Consider the following 16,951-nt stretch of genomic DNA (forward strand, 5'->3'; position numbering starts at 1 on the left):
ATACAGGATGTAACTCAGGATCAGTACAGGATAAGTAATGTAATGTATGCACACAGTGACCCCACCAGCAGAATAGTGAGTTCAGCTCTGGAGTAGAATACAGGATGTAACTCAGGATCTGTACAGGATAAGTAATGTAATGTATGTACACAGTGACTCCACCCGCAGAATAGTGAGTGCAGCTCTGGAGTATAATACAGAATGTAACTCAGGATCAGTACAGGATAAGTAATGTAATGTATGTACACAGTGACTGCACCAGCAGAATAGTGAGTGCAGCTCTGGTGTATAATACAGGATGTAACTCAGGATCAGTACAGGATATGTAATGTAATGTATGTACACAGTGACTCCACCAGCAGAATAGTGAGTGCAGCTCTGGAGTATAATACAGAATGTAACTCAGGATCAGTACAGGATATGTAATGTAATGTATGTACACAGTGACTCCACCAGCAGAATAGTGAGTGCAGCTCTGGTGTATAATACAGGATATAACTCAGGATCAGTACAGGATATGTAATGTAATGTATGTACACAGTGACTCAACCAGCAGAATAGTGAGTGCAGCTCTGGAGTATAATACAGAATGTAACTCAGGATCAGTACAGGATATGTAATGTAATGTATGTACACAGTGACTCCACCAGCAGAATAGCGAGTGCAGCTCTGGAGTATAATACAGGATATTACTCAGTATCAGTACAGGATAAGTAATGTAATGTATGTACACAGTGACTCCACCAGCAGAATAGTGAGTGCAGCTCTGGAGTATAATACAGGATGTAACCCAGGATCAGCACAGGATAAGTAATGTAATGTATGTACACAGTGACTCCACCCGCAGAATAGTGAGTGCAGCTCTGGAGTATAATACAGAATGTAACTCAGGATCAGTACAGGATAAGTAATGTAATGTATGTACACAGTGACTCCACCAGCAGAATAGTGAGCGCAGCTCTGGAGTATAATACAGGATATAACTCAGGATCAGTACAGGATAAGTAATGTCATATATATTTACAGTGACGCTGATGTTTACGTATCACACAAGTGTAATACGCGTTTCTAAAATGCTGCCTCATTACAGCATCTGAGTAAGAATTTATGTATAAAGTGTAACACGGGATGAGAGGTGGAGTTTGATGTCATTACCGCTCGGAGAACTGACGGTGTGTCTGCTGACAGCTCCTGCAGGGCAGTGAATAGAATTCTCGTGATGTTCTTGCAGCCGGATTGTATCAGATCTCGCCGCTTGTAACGCAGCAGTTTCTATAATAGGTTTATTAGGGGGCTGTTACTTCTGCACTCCCCCCCCCCCCCACCTGTTCATGAAGGCGCCCACAGCCGGGAGCTTCTCTTTAACTTTATTTCAGACACAAATCTTCAGTGATTTTTGGAACAAAAAAAGTCCGAGCACCTGTTCTGTTTACACAGCAAATAACTGCACTTCTCCCCGAAAAATCAATTCCATAGCAACAGGCGAGACGAGACGTGTGCGTTCATGCTTTCTGCGCCGGCGAGCTCCATCAGGGGATGGTGTGACGGCTCTTTCCCCAAGATGTGGGGCGTCTCAGTGAGAAGAGGGCGCCGCTGATTAAATCTATCATCTGTATTATCACTCTTACAATATCCTGAGGCCCAGACCTGCATAACATCAGCAAGAGATTGACCCGAGAACCCACAATGAAAGCAGCAACGTCCGCGAGGGAACGGCGCGAGCAGAAATAAGAACAAAATCCTCAAAAAATAGAAATGTTAATCGCTTTTTTTTTGTTTTTTTTTCATCAATTAACAAAATACAAAGTGAATGAACAGCAGAAAAATCAAACTCAAATCAATATTAGGGGTGATCCCCCCTCCGCTCTCCAGGACCCTCCACCATCTTCACTGCTGCCTGCAGACCCTCATTATTGTGCCGCTCTCCAGGACCCTCCACCATCTTCACTGCTGCCTGCAGACCCTCATTATTGTACCGCTCTCCAGGACCCTCCACCCTCTTCACTGCTGCCTGCAGACCCTCATTATTGTACCGCTCTCCGGGACCCTCCACCATCTTCACTGCTGCCTGCAGACCCTCATTATTGTACCATTCTCCAGGACCCTCCACCATCTTCACTGCTGCCTGCAGACCCTCATTATTGTACCGCTCTCCAGGACCCTCCACCCTCTTCACTGCTGCCTGCAGACCCTCATTATTGTACCGCTCTCCAGGACCCTCCACCATCTTCACTGCTGCCTGCAGACCCTCATTATTGTACCGCTCTCCAGGACCCTCCACCCTCTTCACTGCTGCCTGCAGACCCTCATTATTGTACCGCTCTCCAGGACCCTCCTCCATCTTCACTGCTGCCTGCAGACCCTCATTATTGTACCGCTCTCCGGGACCCTCCACCATCTTCACTGCTGCCTGCAGACCCTCATTATTGTACCGCTCTCCAGGACCCTCCACCCTCTTCACTGCTGCCTGCAGACCCTCATTATTGTACCGCTCTCCGGGACCCTCCACCATCTTCACTGCTGCCTGCAGACCCTCATTATTGTACCGCTGTCCAGGACCCTCCACCATGCTTCACTGCTGCCTGCAGACACTCATTATTGTACTGCTCTCCCGGACCCTCCACCATCTTCACTGCTGCCTGCAGACCCTCATTATTGTACTGCTCTCCAGGACCCTCCACCATCTTCGCTGCTGCCTGCAGACCCTCATTATTGTACCGCTCTCCGGGACCCTCCACCATCTTCACTGCTGCCTGCAGACCCTCATTATTGTACCATTCTCCAGGACCCTCCACCATCTTCACTGCTGCCTGCAGACCCTCATTATTGTACCGCTCTCCAGGACCCTCCTCCATCTTCACTGCTGCCTGCAGACCCTCATTATTGTACCGCTCTCCGGGACCCCCCACCATCTTCACTGCTGCCTGCAGACCCTCATTATTGTACCATTCTCCAGGACCCTCCACCCTCTTCACTGCTGCCTGCAGACCCTCATTATTGTACCATTCTCCAGGACCCTCCACCCTCTTCACTGCTGCCTGCAGACCCTCATTATTGTACCGCTCTCCGGGACCCTCCACCATCTTCACTGCTGCCTGCAGACCCTCATTATTGTACCATTCTCCAGGACCCTCCACCCTCTTCACTGCTGCCTGCAGACCCTCATTATTGTACCGCTCTCCGGGACCCTCCACCATCTTCACTGCTGCCTGCAGACCCTCATTATTGTACCGCTGTCCAGGACCCTCCACCATGCTTCACTGCTGCCTGCAGACACTCATTATTGTACTGCTCTCCCGGACCCTCCACCATCTTCACTGCTGCCTGCAGACCCTCATTATTGTACCGCTCTCCAGGACCCTCCACCATCTTCACTGCTGCCTGCAGACCCTCATTATTGTACCGCTCTCCGGGACCCTCCACCATCTTCACTGCTGCCTGCAGACCCTCATTATTGTACCGCTCTCCAGGACCCTCCACCCTCTTCACTGCTGCCTGCAGACCCTCATTATTGTACCGCTCTCCGGGACCCTCCACCATCTTCACTGCTGCCTGCAGACCCTCATTATTGTACCGCTGTCCAGGACCCTCCACCATGCTTCACTGCTGCCTGCAGACACTCATTATTGTACTGCTCTCCCGGACCCTCCACCATCTTCACTGCTGCCTGCAGACCCTCATTATTGTACTGCTCTCCAGGACCCTCCACCATCTTCGCTGCTGCCTGCAGACCCTCATTATTGTACCGCTCTCCGGGACCCTCCACCATCTTCACTGCTGCCTGCAGACCCTCATTATTGTACCATTCTCCAGGACCCTCCACCATCTTCACTGCTGCCTGCAGACCCTCATTATTGTACCGCTCTCCAGGACCCTCCTCCATCTTCACTGCTGCCTGCAGACCCTCATTATTGTACCGCTCTCCGGGACCCCCCACCATCTTCACTGCTGCCTGCAGACCCTCATTATTGTACCATTCTCCAGGACCCTCCACCCTCTTCACTGCTGCCTGCAGACCCTCATTATTGTACCATTCTCCAGGACCCTCCACCCTCTTCACTGCTGCCTGCAGACCCTCATTATTGTACCGCTCTCCGGGACCCTCCACCATCTTCACTGCTGCCTGCAGACCCTCATTATTGTACCATTCTCCAGGACCCTCCACCCTCTTCACTGCTGCCTGCAGACCCTCATTATTGTACCGCTCTCCGGGACCCTCCACCATCTTCACTGCTGCCTGCAGACCCTCATTATTGTACCGCTGTCCAGGACCCTCCACCATGCTTCACTGCTGCCTGCAGACACTCATTATTGTACTGCTCTCCCGGACCCTCCACCATCTTCACTGCTGCCTGCAGACCCTCATTATTGTACTGCTCTCCAGGACCCTCCACCATCTTCACTGCTGCCTGCAGACCCTCATTATTGTACCGCTCTCCAGGACCCTCCACCATCTTCACTGCTGCCTGCAGACCCTCATTATTGTACCACTCTCCAGGACCCTCCACCATCTTCACTGCTGCCTGCAGACCCTCATTATTGTACCGCTCTCCGGGACCCTCCACCATCTTCACTGCTGCCTGCAGACCCTCATTATTGTACCGCTGTCCAGGACCCTCCACCATGCTTCACTGCTGCCTGCAGACACTCATTATTGTACTGCTCTCCAGGACCCTCCACCATCTTCACTGCTGCCTGCAGACACTCATTATTGTACCGCTCTCCAGGACCCTCCACCATGCTTTACTGCTGCCTGCAGACCCTCATTATTGTACCGCTCTCCAGGATCCTCCACCATCTTCACTGCTGCCTACAGACCCTCATTATTGTACCGCTCTCCAGGACCCTCCACCATGCTTTACTGCTGCCTGCAGACACTCAGTATTGTACCGCTCCCCAGGACCCTCCACCATCTTCACTGCTGCCTGCAGACACTCAGTATTGTACCGCTCTCCAGGAGCCTCCACCATCTTCACTGCTGCCTGCAGACACTCATTATTGTACCGCTCTCCAGGACCCTCCACCATCTTCACTGCTGCCTGCAGACCCTCATTATTGTACCGCTGTCCAGGACCCTCCACCATGCTTCACTGCTGCCTGCAGACACTCATTATTGTACTGCTCTCCAGGACCCTCCACCATCTTCACTGCTGCCTGCAGACCCTCATTATTGTACCGCTCTCCAGGACCCTCCACCATCTTCACTGCTGCCTGCAGACCCTCATTATTGTGCCGCTCTCCAGGACCCTCCACCATCTGCACTGCTGCCTGCAGACACTCATTATTGTACCGCTCTCCAGGACCCTCCACCATCTTCACTGCTGCCTGCAGACACTCATTATTGTACCGCTCTCCAGGACCCTCCACCATGCTTTACTGCTGCCTGCAGACACTCAGTATTGTACCGCTCCCCAGGACCCTCCACCATGCTTCACTGCTGCCTGCAGACCCTCATTATTGTACCGCTCTCCAGGACCCTCCACCATCTTTACTGCTACCTGCAGACCCTCATTATTGTTCCACTCCAGTTCCTATGTTTTCTTGCATAGTTGAGTCTTGGCCTTGTTTCCACGTTGCAGTTTTGGCTTTTTTGATGCAATTCTTCCATGGAGACACTTCTGGCCAGACTTCATCGCACAGTAGATGGGTGTTCCTGGGTCCCACTGGTTTCTGCCAGTTCTGAGCTGATGGCACTCCTGGATATCTTCTGATTTTGGGGGGAAGTAGCATGATGTGTCTTTGATCTGCTGCACTGTTTCCTTGGCCGATCACTGCGTCTACGGTCCTCAACGTTGCCCATTTATTTCTGCTTCTTCAGTAGAGCTTGAACAGCACATCTTGAAACCCCCTCCTGCTGTGAAATCTTTGGCTGGGAGAGACCTTGCTGAGGCAGTATAACCACCTTGTGTCTTGTTGCTGTGCTCAGTCTTGCCATTGTGGACCAGTGACATGAAACTGTCTTCCACAACCTCACCTTTGTAGCAGAGTTTGGCTGTTCCTCACTCAGATTTAAGCCTCATACACAGCTGTGTCTGTTACAGGTAATGACTGTGCTTCAACCTCCATATGAAAATGATCATTATCACCTGTATGGTAGAATTGGTTAATCACACACCTGACTATAATCCTACTAAATCCAGGACATTGTGCAAGTACCTAGAAGAAGTGATGCTGTTTCGAAAGGCAAAGGGTGGTCACACCAAATATTGATTTAATTTAGATTTTTCTTCTGTTTATTCCGGAAAGCCGATGTATCTGTGTACGGGCTCATAGACTTTCTATTGAGTCCGTTCACGGATACATTTACTTCCGGAAAAAGCCGAACAGATACGAAGCGGCTTCATTCTAGCGATTGATGGGGGTCTCCGCGCTCGGACCCCCACTAATCCAATCTTCTAACATGTCACTATGACATGTCAGAACTTTGCCAAATGTTTAGCTACACTGTAACATTTGTATTTTGGATACTATTCTTACATTGTAGCATTTTACCACAACTGCCTAAAATTTTGCACAGCGCTGTATATTTAAAAAATACAAGGATATGAAAAAGTATTCACACCCAAAATAATCACGTAACAAAGCAGCAAAGTTCTCCGACACCCCTGTGCAAAAGTATCTGCCCCCTGCAACTTAAGAAGCAAGACCTGGACCCAGACTCTTAAGGACTCCAGGACTGCGTCATTTCCTACATGAACTGCGTTTTCGTGTCCCGCCGCATGTCTATTGTTCTCCGATTCGTCCAGTTCGTTCATATTTCTCCTCAGCCAATCAGATGTGGACTTACTCTTGTGTGTTGGATAATTTTCTTGCTGGGTAACCCAAGAATACTGAGCTGACAGAGCACGGGGCAGGAAGTGTTGTCATGGGGTTACAAAAGCTCTTCTGACAGAATTTTAACCCCTGAAAACTCTACACAGGAATAAGGGGATTTAATTGAGACCTTCTGTTCTTCAAGTCGGCTGCAACTTTAACTGGAGATAATTGATTAAGGCGCCGTGCGCACGACCGTATTTTTCGTCCGTAATTACGGCACGGACTCCCCATAGAAGTCTATGGGCGCTTCCGTAATTACGGAAGCGTTGCTCTGCGACGCCAGGAGATTAGCCAATATTCCTCCCTGTTTTTATTGCGGATCCGTAAATACAGATGCATTACGGAGGCATTACAGACCGTATTTACGGACGCCGTTCCGTATATGCGGGTAACTGACGGATGACTATAAATAACTACGGATCCGTTTTTACGGATGGATGAAAAATCGTGTCGTGTGCATGGGGCCTTAGACGATCAAATATCAAACAATTACGCGGTGGTTGCTATGACGTACATTGTCCCGAAGATAACACTGAGCAGCAGGCCGAGAACTGGGAAGTGTTGTCATGGGGACACAGAGCACTAAATAGACCTTCAGATAAAATGTCTAATATAACGTGCCCATGGATAAATAGCGCCATATTTTCTGCCGTACTTGCGCCGCTTTCCAGCTGGGATGTGGTTGATTCCTGTGAACGATCTAAAACATAAACGGAATGGCGGTAAATGTCGGCAGCGCCGTCCCGAGCCGCGAGGCTCCAAATCTGCCATTTACCAGTGCGGCACGTTATTGATTTGGCGCAGGAGTTGGGGGAATATGTGCGAAGAGATTTTAATTTTGCGTTGAACATTTTTGCATTTGATTCCCGCCACTTAAATATTTCACCGTCGGTTTTTCATTTATTTTTGCATTTTCACAAACGGCGCTTCGTGTTTTTTAATTGCATCTGATGTGGCGCAGAGATGAATTTCGGAAGCAGCCGTATCCCGGCCGGGCCTGCGGGGTGCTGAGGGGGTTAATGTGAGGGCAGAATATCACAGCTGATATAATGACCTCTGAAACGTTCCCGCCACTACACGGCGCCGCCGCCGCCGCGCGGCTCATTAATTCCAATGGGGACTTTGCATTTTGATTGTAAAAAGGTCATTTTGAGCTTCTTGTTGGGGATAAATGAAGTGGAAAGGAAAGGTCCTGCCTTATTTGTTAGCGGCTTAAGTGTTAGAATAATCATCGGAGGCGACGACTCGTTATCGCGGAGGGCAGAGGACGCGGGATTGTTCTTTGTTCTAATATGAGATATTACCGCCACCTGGAGGTCAATAAATGTGAATATCAACCACAACATACAAAAACATTGTCTTAAAGGGGATGTCCACTTTTGTACTCCTCAATAATTTATCGTTTCCATACAGACCCCCTTAAGATCTAATCCACCCACTCCAACATTTAAATGTCATTGTCCCAAAAAAATGTAAATAAATTCCTGTCATGCATCAGGCTCTGTTCACACAGGTTTTTCCCGGCATTTTTTACGGCCGTTTTTGGAGCTGTTTTTCCATGGAGTCAATGAAAAACGGCTCCAAAAGCGGACATGCACTTCTTTTTCACGGGCGTTTTTTTACGCGCACGTTTTGAAAAACGGCTGCATAAAAAAAACGCCCCGTCGGAACAAAATGACGTTTTTCCCATTGAAATCAATGGGCAGATGTTTGGAGGCGCACTGCTTCCGATGTTTCGGCCCGAAAAACAAGCTTAAAGGAATTATCCTGTTCTGTCCTATTGCAAGCATATTTTTTTTTTTTTATTGCTCCAATCCATTTATAGTGCAAATCAAAGACGCAACTTGTCTTGCAAAGAATAAAGTCGCTGTAGATTTAATGAACGTTTAGTGTTTCCAGCTCTTGTGCAGAGCTCTGTCTCCATGGTAACAGACTACAAACATGATTGTGTAGTCGGCTCCTGCAGTCATTTGTTATTCCCTCTGCCTCCACTTTTTGGTAACTACAGAAAGTAGAGGAGGCGACAGATAAAAAAAAGAGTAAGGGGGGATTCACACGAACGTGTATTGGGTCTGTGCGGGCCGCGATGTTTTCACGCGCCACGCACAGACCAATACAAGTCTATGGGGCAGTACAGACAGTCCGTGCTTTTTGCGCAGCGTTTGTCAGCTGCGCAAAAAGCAAGACATGCTCAATATCTCAGCGTATTTCGCGCATCACGCACCCATTGAAGTCAATGGGTGCGTGAAAACCACGCAGGTCGCACGGAAGCACTTCCGTGCGAACCGACTGAAACAGCGCACCAGCTGTCAAAAGGATGAATGTAAACAGAAAAGCACCACGTGCTTTTCTGTTTCCAAACATCCAAACGGAGTGTCTTTGAGATGAGCGAACCCGGACAACCGAACCGAACTTCACCGGGTTCGGCCGAACTCGTTTTGGCCGAACCCGGCAAAAAAATTTCCGGTACGCGACGTCAGGAGAAAGTCACTGTCCAGGGTGCTGAAAGAGTTAAACTGTTTCAGCACCATGGACAGTGACTACCGATCCCAATAAACATGAACGTGTAAAAAAAAACGAAGTTCTGACTTACCGATAACTCCCGGCTTCTTCCTCCAGTCTGACCTCCCGGGATGACAATTCAGTCCAAGTGACAGCTGCAGCCAATCACAGGACAAGCACAGGCTGCAGCGGTCACATGGACTGCCGCGTCATCCAGGGAGGTGGGGCCAGATGTCGAGAGGCGCGTCACCAAGGACGCATCACCAAGGCAACGGCCGGGAGGGAAGTTCTCGGTAAGTACGAACTTTTTCTTTTTTTATTCACAGGTTGGTGTATATTGTGATCGGTAGTCACTGTCGAGGGTGCTGAAAGAGTTACTGCCGATCAGTTAGCTCTTTCAGCACCATGGACAGTGACGGGCGTCGACTAGCCTCATCTCTATGATGGCGGCTGCGCGAAAATCACGCAGCCGCGCATCATACACGGATGACACACGCAGCTGTCAAGTGCTTTTTGCGCGCGCAAAAACGCAACGTTCGTCTGAATCTGCCCTTACACATGACTGCAGGATCAGACTACATGGGGTTTTGTTTGTAGTCTGTTACCATGGAGACACACAGGTCTTCATATGAGCTATAGATTATAAACAGGAGAACATTTGTAATCAATTATTTTGTATATTAAATGAATAATTTATTTCATTAATGCAAGCCATTAAAAAAGGATGCAAAAGTCCACACGCCCCTCAACAATTCATTCATCCGTTCCTCGGTGTTCTGCAGCAGCATCGCCGCCGGGTGTGAATGTTCCTTATCTAGACATCTATTGTTTTTAGCTGCTCTGATATGCGATGCTGTTTTGTCTGTCTGGTCGGTGGTGAACGCGTCTGAATGATAAACGTGTCGCAGATCCGCTGGCGGCCGCGTACTGACCGCCATGCCTTGTGTCCACTCACAGACAGCACATGCCGGTTCGAGGACGAGAAGCTTTGTGGATTCGTCCAGGACAAATACGACGCCTTCGATTGGATCCGTCAGAGCAAATTGACCCAGAGCTTAAGGAGAACGGCGAACACGGGGCCGGAAATGGATCGTAGCGGCGCGCCGGAGGGTAACAAGTCACTCACAGACATGACATATAATGGAGGCTACGGTCCGGTATAGAGACGGGTCACCCAGGAGGTCAGGCTGCTGCGATGACGGGTCCTGCTGCGATGACGGGTCCTGCTGCGATGACGGGTCCTGCTGCGAGGACGGGTCCTGCCCTGTGTCCTGCAGCTGGAGATGAGGGCTCCGTTCTGTCCAGACTGACGACAGGCAGGAGTGCGGCACAGGCGGGGGCTGAAGGGGCAAGTGCCCCGGGTGCTGGGTGCCAAGGGGAGCTCCAGGAAGGCGCTCTGAATGGGAATTTTTTTTCTTTTAAATCCAGAGTCTGAAAACCCGTCCTGACCTAGTCCTGCTCACACATCTGATGGACTTGTTCCAATGTATCAGCGTAGGTAAGAGCTATCACCTTGGAATATAGGAAGGGGGATTTATTTCTTTGCTGATGTTGTGTTAATGTTGCAGATGATTGTTTTATCTAATACATTGAAACAAACCCTCAGCTGTGTGGACAGGACTGGGTCAGAAACTGGGATCAGTTATAGAGCCAGTCTCGCCTGCCAGGGCTGCCGTCCTGTAATCCAGTACAATGCTCTGTGGGCACACGCGAAGCCGGGACCAGGCTGGTTATCGTTTCATGCCGGGCACAGCGCTCCCCACATCTGGCACCGGAGCAGAATGGGCCGTCCAGTCATTGTCCTGTATAATCATTAGAATCATGGCGTCTCATCCGTCGCCTGCCGAGGACGACAATCATCCCTAAATAACACGGCAGCACAGGTGTCGGGGGCCGGGCACCATCTGTGACCCAGTACAAGCCCAGCAGCCGCCAGTCACAGGGACAGGAGACCGGCCAAGATGACACAAAGTGACGATTATCAGCTGTCCTCCATGTTACTGACCCGGTGAAGAAATCTACAGCGACCGCTACACGATAACGAGAAATGTACGAGAGATAAAAAGTTACCAAGTAATAAACGTCTGAGACGGGCGGCAGGTTCTGCTGGTCTAGAGTTGGGGTACAAATAACTGCAAACAAGGGGCTCTGGGTGTCACCATATTTATCAGAGGGGGCGACCGCGGGACGTTACAGCCCAAAACGCACGGTGGTTTTTTTAAATGTTGAATTTAAGTGCGTTTCCTCCTTTCGGATCTGATTCGGGTTTTGCTGCATGTGAACAAAACCAAAACTCCCAATTGACACCGATAAGAAAAATCTAAAAATTCCACCGTGTCGCCATATTCATCTCTCATCCGGAACCAGAACTTGTTACACCCGCAGAACTCGGGGAGCGTAACCATGCCAGATCTACAAAGAGAGCAATGGAGACCCAGAAATGTCGTCCCCCCCCAGAGACGCCCACTGTGCAGACACCCCATAAAATACCAGAAACACGAGAGCAATGGAGACCCAGCAATGCCCCCCCAGAGACGTCCACTGTGCAGACACCCCATAAAATACCAGAAACACGAGAGCAATGGAGACCCAGAAATGTCCCCCCCCAGAGACGCCCACTGTGCAGAGTCCCCATAAAATACCAAATACACAAGAGCAATGGAGACCCAGAAATGTCCCCCCCCAGAGACGTCCACTGTGCAGACTCCCCATAAAATACCAGAAACACGAGTGCAATGGAGACCCAGCAATGCCCCCCCCAGAGACGTCCACTGTGCAGACTCCCCATAAAATACCAGAAACACGAGTGCAATGGAGACCCAGCAATGCCCCCCCCCAGAGACGTCCACTGTGCAGACACCCCATAAAATACCAGAAACACGAGAGCAATGGAGACCCAGAAATGTCCCCCCCCCAGAGACGCCCACTGTGCAGACACCCCATAAAATACCAAATACACAAGAGCAATGGAGACCCAGAAATGTCCCCCCCCCAGAGACGTCCACTGTGCAGACTCCCCATAAAATACCAGAAACACGAGAGCAATGGAGACCCAGCAATGCCCCCCCAGAGACGTCCACTGTGCAGACACCCCATAAAATACCAGAAACACGAGAGCAATGGAGACCCAGCAATGCCCCCCCAGAGACGTCCACTGTGCAGACACCCCATAAAATACCAGAAACACGAGAGCAATGGAGACCCAGAAATGTCCCCCCCCAGAGACGTCCACTGTGCAGACTCCCCATAAAATACCAAATACACAAGAGCAATGGAGACCCAGAAATGTCCCCCCCCCAGAGACGCCAACTGTGCAGAGTCCCCATAAAATACCAAATACACAAGAGCAATGGAGACCCAGCGATGCCCCCCCAGAGACGCCCACTGTGCAGACACCCCATAAAATACCAGAAACACGAGTGCAATGGAGACCCAGCAATGCCCCCCCAGAGACGTCCACTGTGCAGACACCCCATAAAATACCAGAAACACGAGAGCAATGGAGACCCAGCAATGCCCCCCCAGAGAGGTCCACTGTGCAGACACCCCATAAAATACCAGAAACACGAGAGCAATGGAGACCCAGAAATGTCCCCCCCCAGAGACGTCCACTGTGCAGACTCCCCATAAAATACCAAATACACAAGAGCAATGGAGACCCAGCAATGTCCCCCCCCAGAGACGCCCATTGTGCAGAGTCCCCATAAAATACCAAATACACAAGAGCAATGGAGACCCAGCGATGCCCCCCCAGAGACGTCCACTGTGCAGACACCCCAGAAAATACCAAATACACAAGAGCAATGGAGACCCAGCAATGCCCCCCCAGAGACGTCCACTGTGCAGACTCCCCATAAAATACCAGCAACACGAGAGCAATGGAGACCCAGCAATGCCCCCCCAGAGACGTCCACTGTGCAGACACCCCATAAAATACCAGAAACACGAGAGCAATGGAGACCCAGAAATGTCCCCCCCCAGAGACGTCCACTGTGCAGACTCCCCATAAAATACCAAATACACAAGAGCAATGGAGACCCAGAAATGTCCCCCCCCCAGAGACGTCCACTGTGCAGACTCCCCATAAAATACCAAATACACAAGAGCAATGGAGACCCAGAAATGTCCCCCCCCCAGAGACGCCAACTGTGCAGAGTCCCCATAAAATACCAAATACACAAGAGCAATGGAGACCCAGCGATGCCCCCCCAGAGACGCCCACTGTGCAGACACCCCATAAAATACCAGAAACACGAGTGCAATGGAGACCCAGCAATGCCCCCCCAGAGACGTCCACTGTGCAGACACCCCATAAAATACCAGAAACACGAGAGCAATGGAGACCCAGCAATGCCCCCCCAGAGAGGTCCACTGTGCAGACACCCCATAAAATACCAGAAACACGAGAGCAATGGAGACCCAGAAATGTCCCCCCCCAGAGACGTCCACTGTGCAGACTCCCCATAAAATACCAAATACACAAGAGCAATGGAGACCCAGCAATGTCCCCCCCCAGAGACGCCCATTGTGCAGAGTCCCCATAAAATACCAAATACACAAGAGCAATGGAGACCCAGCGATGCCCCCCCAGAGACGTCCACTGTGCAGACACCCCAGAAAATACCAAATACACAAGAGCAATGGAGACCCAGCAATGCCCCCCCAGAGACGTCCACTGTGCAGACTCCCCATAAAATACCAGCAACACGAGAGCAATGGAGACCCAGCAATGCCCCCCCAGAGACGTCCACTGTGCAGACTCCCCATAAAATACCAGAAACACGAGAGCAATGGAGACCCAGCAATGCCCCCCCAGAGACGTCCACTGTTCAGACTCCCCATAAAATACCAGAAACACGAGTGCAATGGAGACCCAGCAATGCCCCCCCAGAGACGTCCACTGTGCAGACACCCCATAAAATACCAGAAACACGAGAGCAATGGAGACCCAGAAATGTCCCCCCCCAGAGACGTCCACTGTGCAGACTCCCCATAAAATACCAAATACACAAGAGCAATGGAGACCCAGCAATGTCCCCCCCCAGAGACGCCCATTGTGCAGAGTCCCCATAAAATACCAAATACACAAGAGCAATGGAGACCCAGCAATGCCCCCCCAGAGACGTCCACTGTGCAGAGTCCCCATAAAATACCAAATACACAAGAGCAATGGAGACCCAGCGATGCCCCCCCAGAGACGTCCACTGTGCAGACACCCCAGAAAATACCAAATACACAAGAGCAATGGAGACCCAGCAATGCCCCCCCAGAGACGTCCACTGTGCAGACTCCCCATAAAATACCAGCAACACGAGAGCAATGGAGACCCAGCAATGCCCCCCCAGAGACGTCCACTGTGCAGACTCCCCATAAAATACCAGAAACACGAGAGCAATGGAGACCCAGCAATGCCCCCCCAGAGACGTCCACTGTTCAGACTCCCCATAAAATACCAGAAACACGAGAGCAATGGAGACCCAGCAATGCCCCCCCAGAGACGTCCACTGTGCAGACTCCCCATAAAATACCAGAAACACGAGAGCAATGGAGACCCAGCAATGCTCCCCCAGAGACGTCCACTGTGCAGACTCCCCATAAAATACCAAATACACAAGAGCAATGGAGACCCAGCAATGCCCCCCCAGAGACGTCCACTGTGCAGACTCCCCATAAAATACCAAATACACAAGAGCAATGGAGACCCAGCGATGCCCCCCCAGAGACGTCCACTGTGCAGACACCCCATAAATTAGCAGACAATGACAGTGTTATGGACAGACACCTTGACGTCTATGTTGGTGCACCGGATCGGTTCTAATGTTTTCTCTCCTCCTCAGGTTTCTACATGTTTATTGAAGCATCGAGACCGCGTCGGTTTGGCGACAAGGCGAGACTCGTCAGTCCCCAGTACAATATAACCTCCAAGTTTCCATCCCTGAAAACAACATATTGTGTGTCCTTCTACTACCACATGTACGGGAGGCATATAGGTGAGTGGTGTCCCACACGTGGGGTCACGTAGACAGCGCAGACGGTTACCCCTTCCCTCCTTATAGGTGATGGTTTGATACCACTTTGCTTATTGCACGACCAAATAAAAGGGTCTTTTGCCCTGGAGCCCCCACCACCTCACCCCTGCCATGTGGAACCAGCCATGAGCCAGACATTACCAATGAGGCATAACTAGTTCCACAATGTACCGGAGAACTTTCTGTACTATTGTCGGTCACTGCAGATATCAGACTTGGTATCATGTTGATGGCACTTCAGGTGCGACTCTCAGCATGACGTGTATGACGTTGTGGGGTCCGTCTTCCAGAAGTTCTCATCAGAACACGGTCGTCTTGATGTGTTCGTTCTTCAAAACAAATTTCCCGTGGGATGGTGCCATCCAGCCAATGTCTAGGGTGGGATCGGTAATGTGTCTAGGGTGGGATCGGTAATGTGTCTAGGATGGGATCGGTAATGTGTCTCGGGTGGGATCGGTAATGTGTCTAGGATGGGATCGGTAATGTGTCTAGGGTGGGATCGGTAATGTGTCTAGGATGGGATCGGTAATGTGTCTGGGGTGGGATCGGTAATGTGTCTAGGATGGGATCGGCAATGTGTCTAGGGTGGGATCGGTAATGTGTCTAGGATGGGATCGGTAATGTGTCTAGGGTGGGATCGGTAATGTGTCTAGGGTGGGATCGGTAATGTGTCTAGGGTGGGATCGGTAATGTGTCTAGGATGGGATCGGTAATGTGTCTCGGGTGGGATCGGTAATGTGTCTACGGTGGGATCGGTAATGTGTCTAGGGTGGGATCGGTAATGTGTCTAGGATGGGATCGGTAATGTGTCGGGTGGGATCGGTAATGTGTCTAGGATGGGATCGGCAATGTGTCTAGGGTGGGATCGGTAATGTGTCTAGGATGGGATCGGTAATGTGTCTAGGGTGGGATCGGTAATGTGTCTAGGGTGGGATCGGTAATGTGTCTAGGGTGGGATCGGTAATGTGTCTAGGGTGGGATCGGTAATGTGTCTAGGATGGGATCGGTAATGTGTCTAGGATGGGATCGGTAATGTGTCTAGGATGGGATCGGTAATGTGTCTAGGATGGGATCGGTTATGTGTCTAGGATGGGATCGGTAATGTGTCTAGGATGGGATCGGTAATGTGTCTAGGATGGGATCGGTAATGTGTCTAGGATGGGATCGGTAACGTGTCTAGGGTGGGATCGGTAATGTGTCTAGGATGGGATCGGTAATGTGTCTAGGATGGGATCGGTAACGTGTCGAGGGTGGGATCGGTAACATGTCTAGGGTGGGATCGGCAATGTGTCTAGGATTGGTCTTCACATGATTCATGTTTAGTTTTAGCCCAGGTACAGGTCTGGTCTGCACCCAGTATCCGGGCTGGAATGGGTCACATTGATAATATTGGTCTTCCCTTGTTGGATGGGTCATAGTAAAATCCTGGGTATAGGTCTAATCTGCTGCCAATGTCTTGGTCTTCCCATGAATAGTGTGTCATACTGATGGAATCATGAGCGATATCTTAGCTATAGGTCTGGTCTTCAGGCAAAGTCCGCCTGGAATGGGTCATTTTGTAAGATTAGTCTTCCCATGTAGAATGGATCATATTGTATCTCAGG

The 16,951-nt window shown here is 50.3% G+C and overlaps 1 protein-coding gene across 3 annotated transcripts in view; it reads left to right on the plus strand.

Moving 5' to 3' along the window:
* The window catches only part of MDGA1 (MAM domain containing glycosylphosphatidylinositol anchor 1), a 323,508-nt gene that overhangs the window by 282,094 nt on the left and 24,463 nt on the right, over nt 1-16,951 (plus strand). For all 3 annotated transcript variants that reach the window (XM_075863504.1, XM_075863503.1, XM_075863505.1), the window contains 2 exons: nt 10,276-10,428; nt 15,156-15,308. In XM_075863504.1, coding sequence (XP_075719619.1) covers nt 10,276-10,428; nt 15,156-15,308 — 306 coding nt within the window. The remainder of the gene's footprint in view (nt 1-10,275; nt 10,429-15,155; nt 15,309-16,951) is intronic.

The sequence above is a fragment of the Rhinoderma darwinii genome, chromosome 4, assembly GCF_050947455.1.
Source record: "Rhinoderma darwinii isolate aRhiDar2 chromosome 4, aRhiDar2.hap1, whole genome shotgun sequence".
NCBI classification, from domain to species: Eukaryota; Metazoa; Chordata; class Amphibia; order Anura; family Rhinodermatidae; genus Rhinoderma; species Rhinoderma darwinii.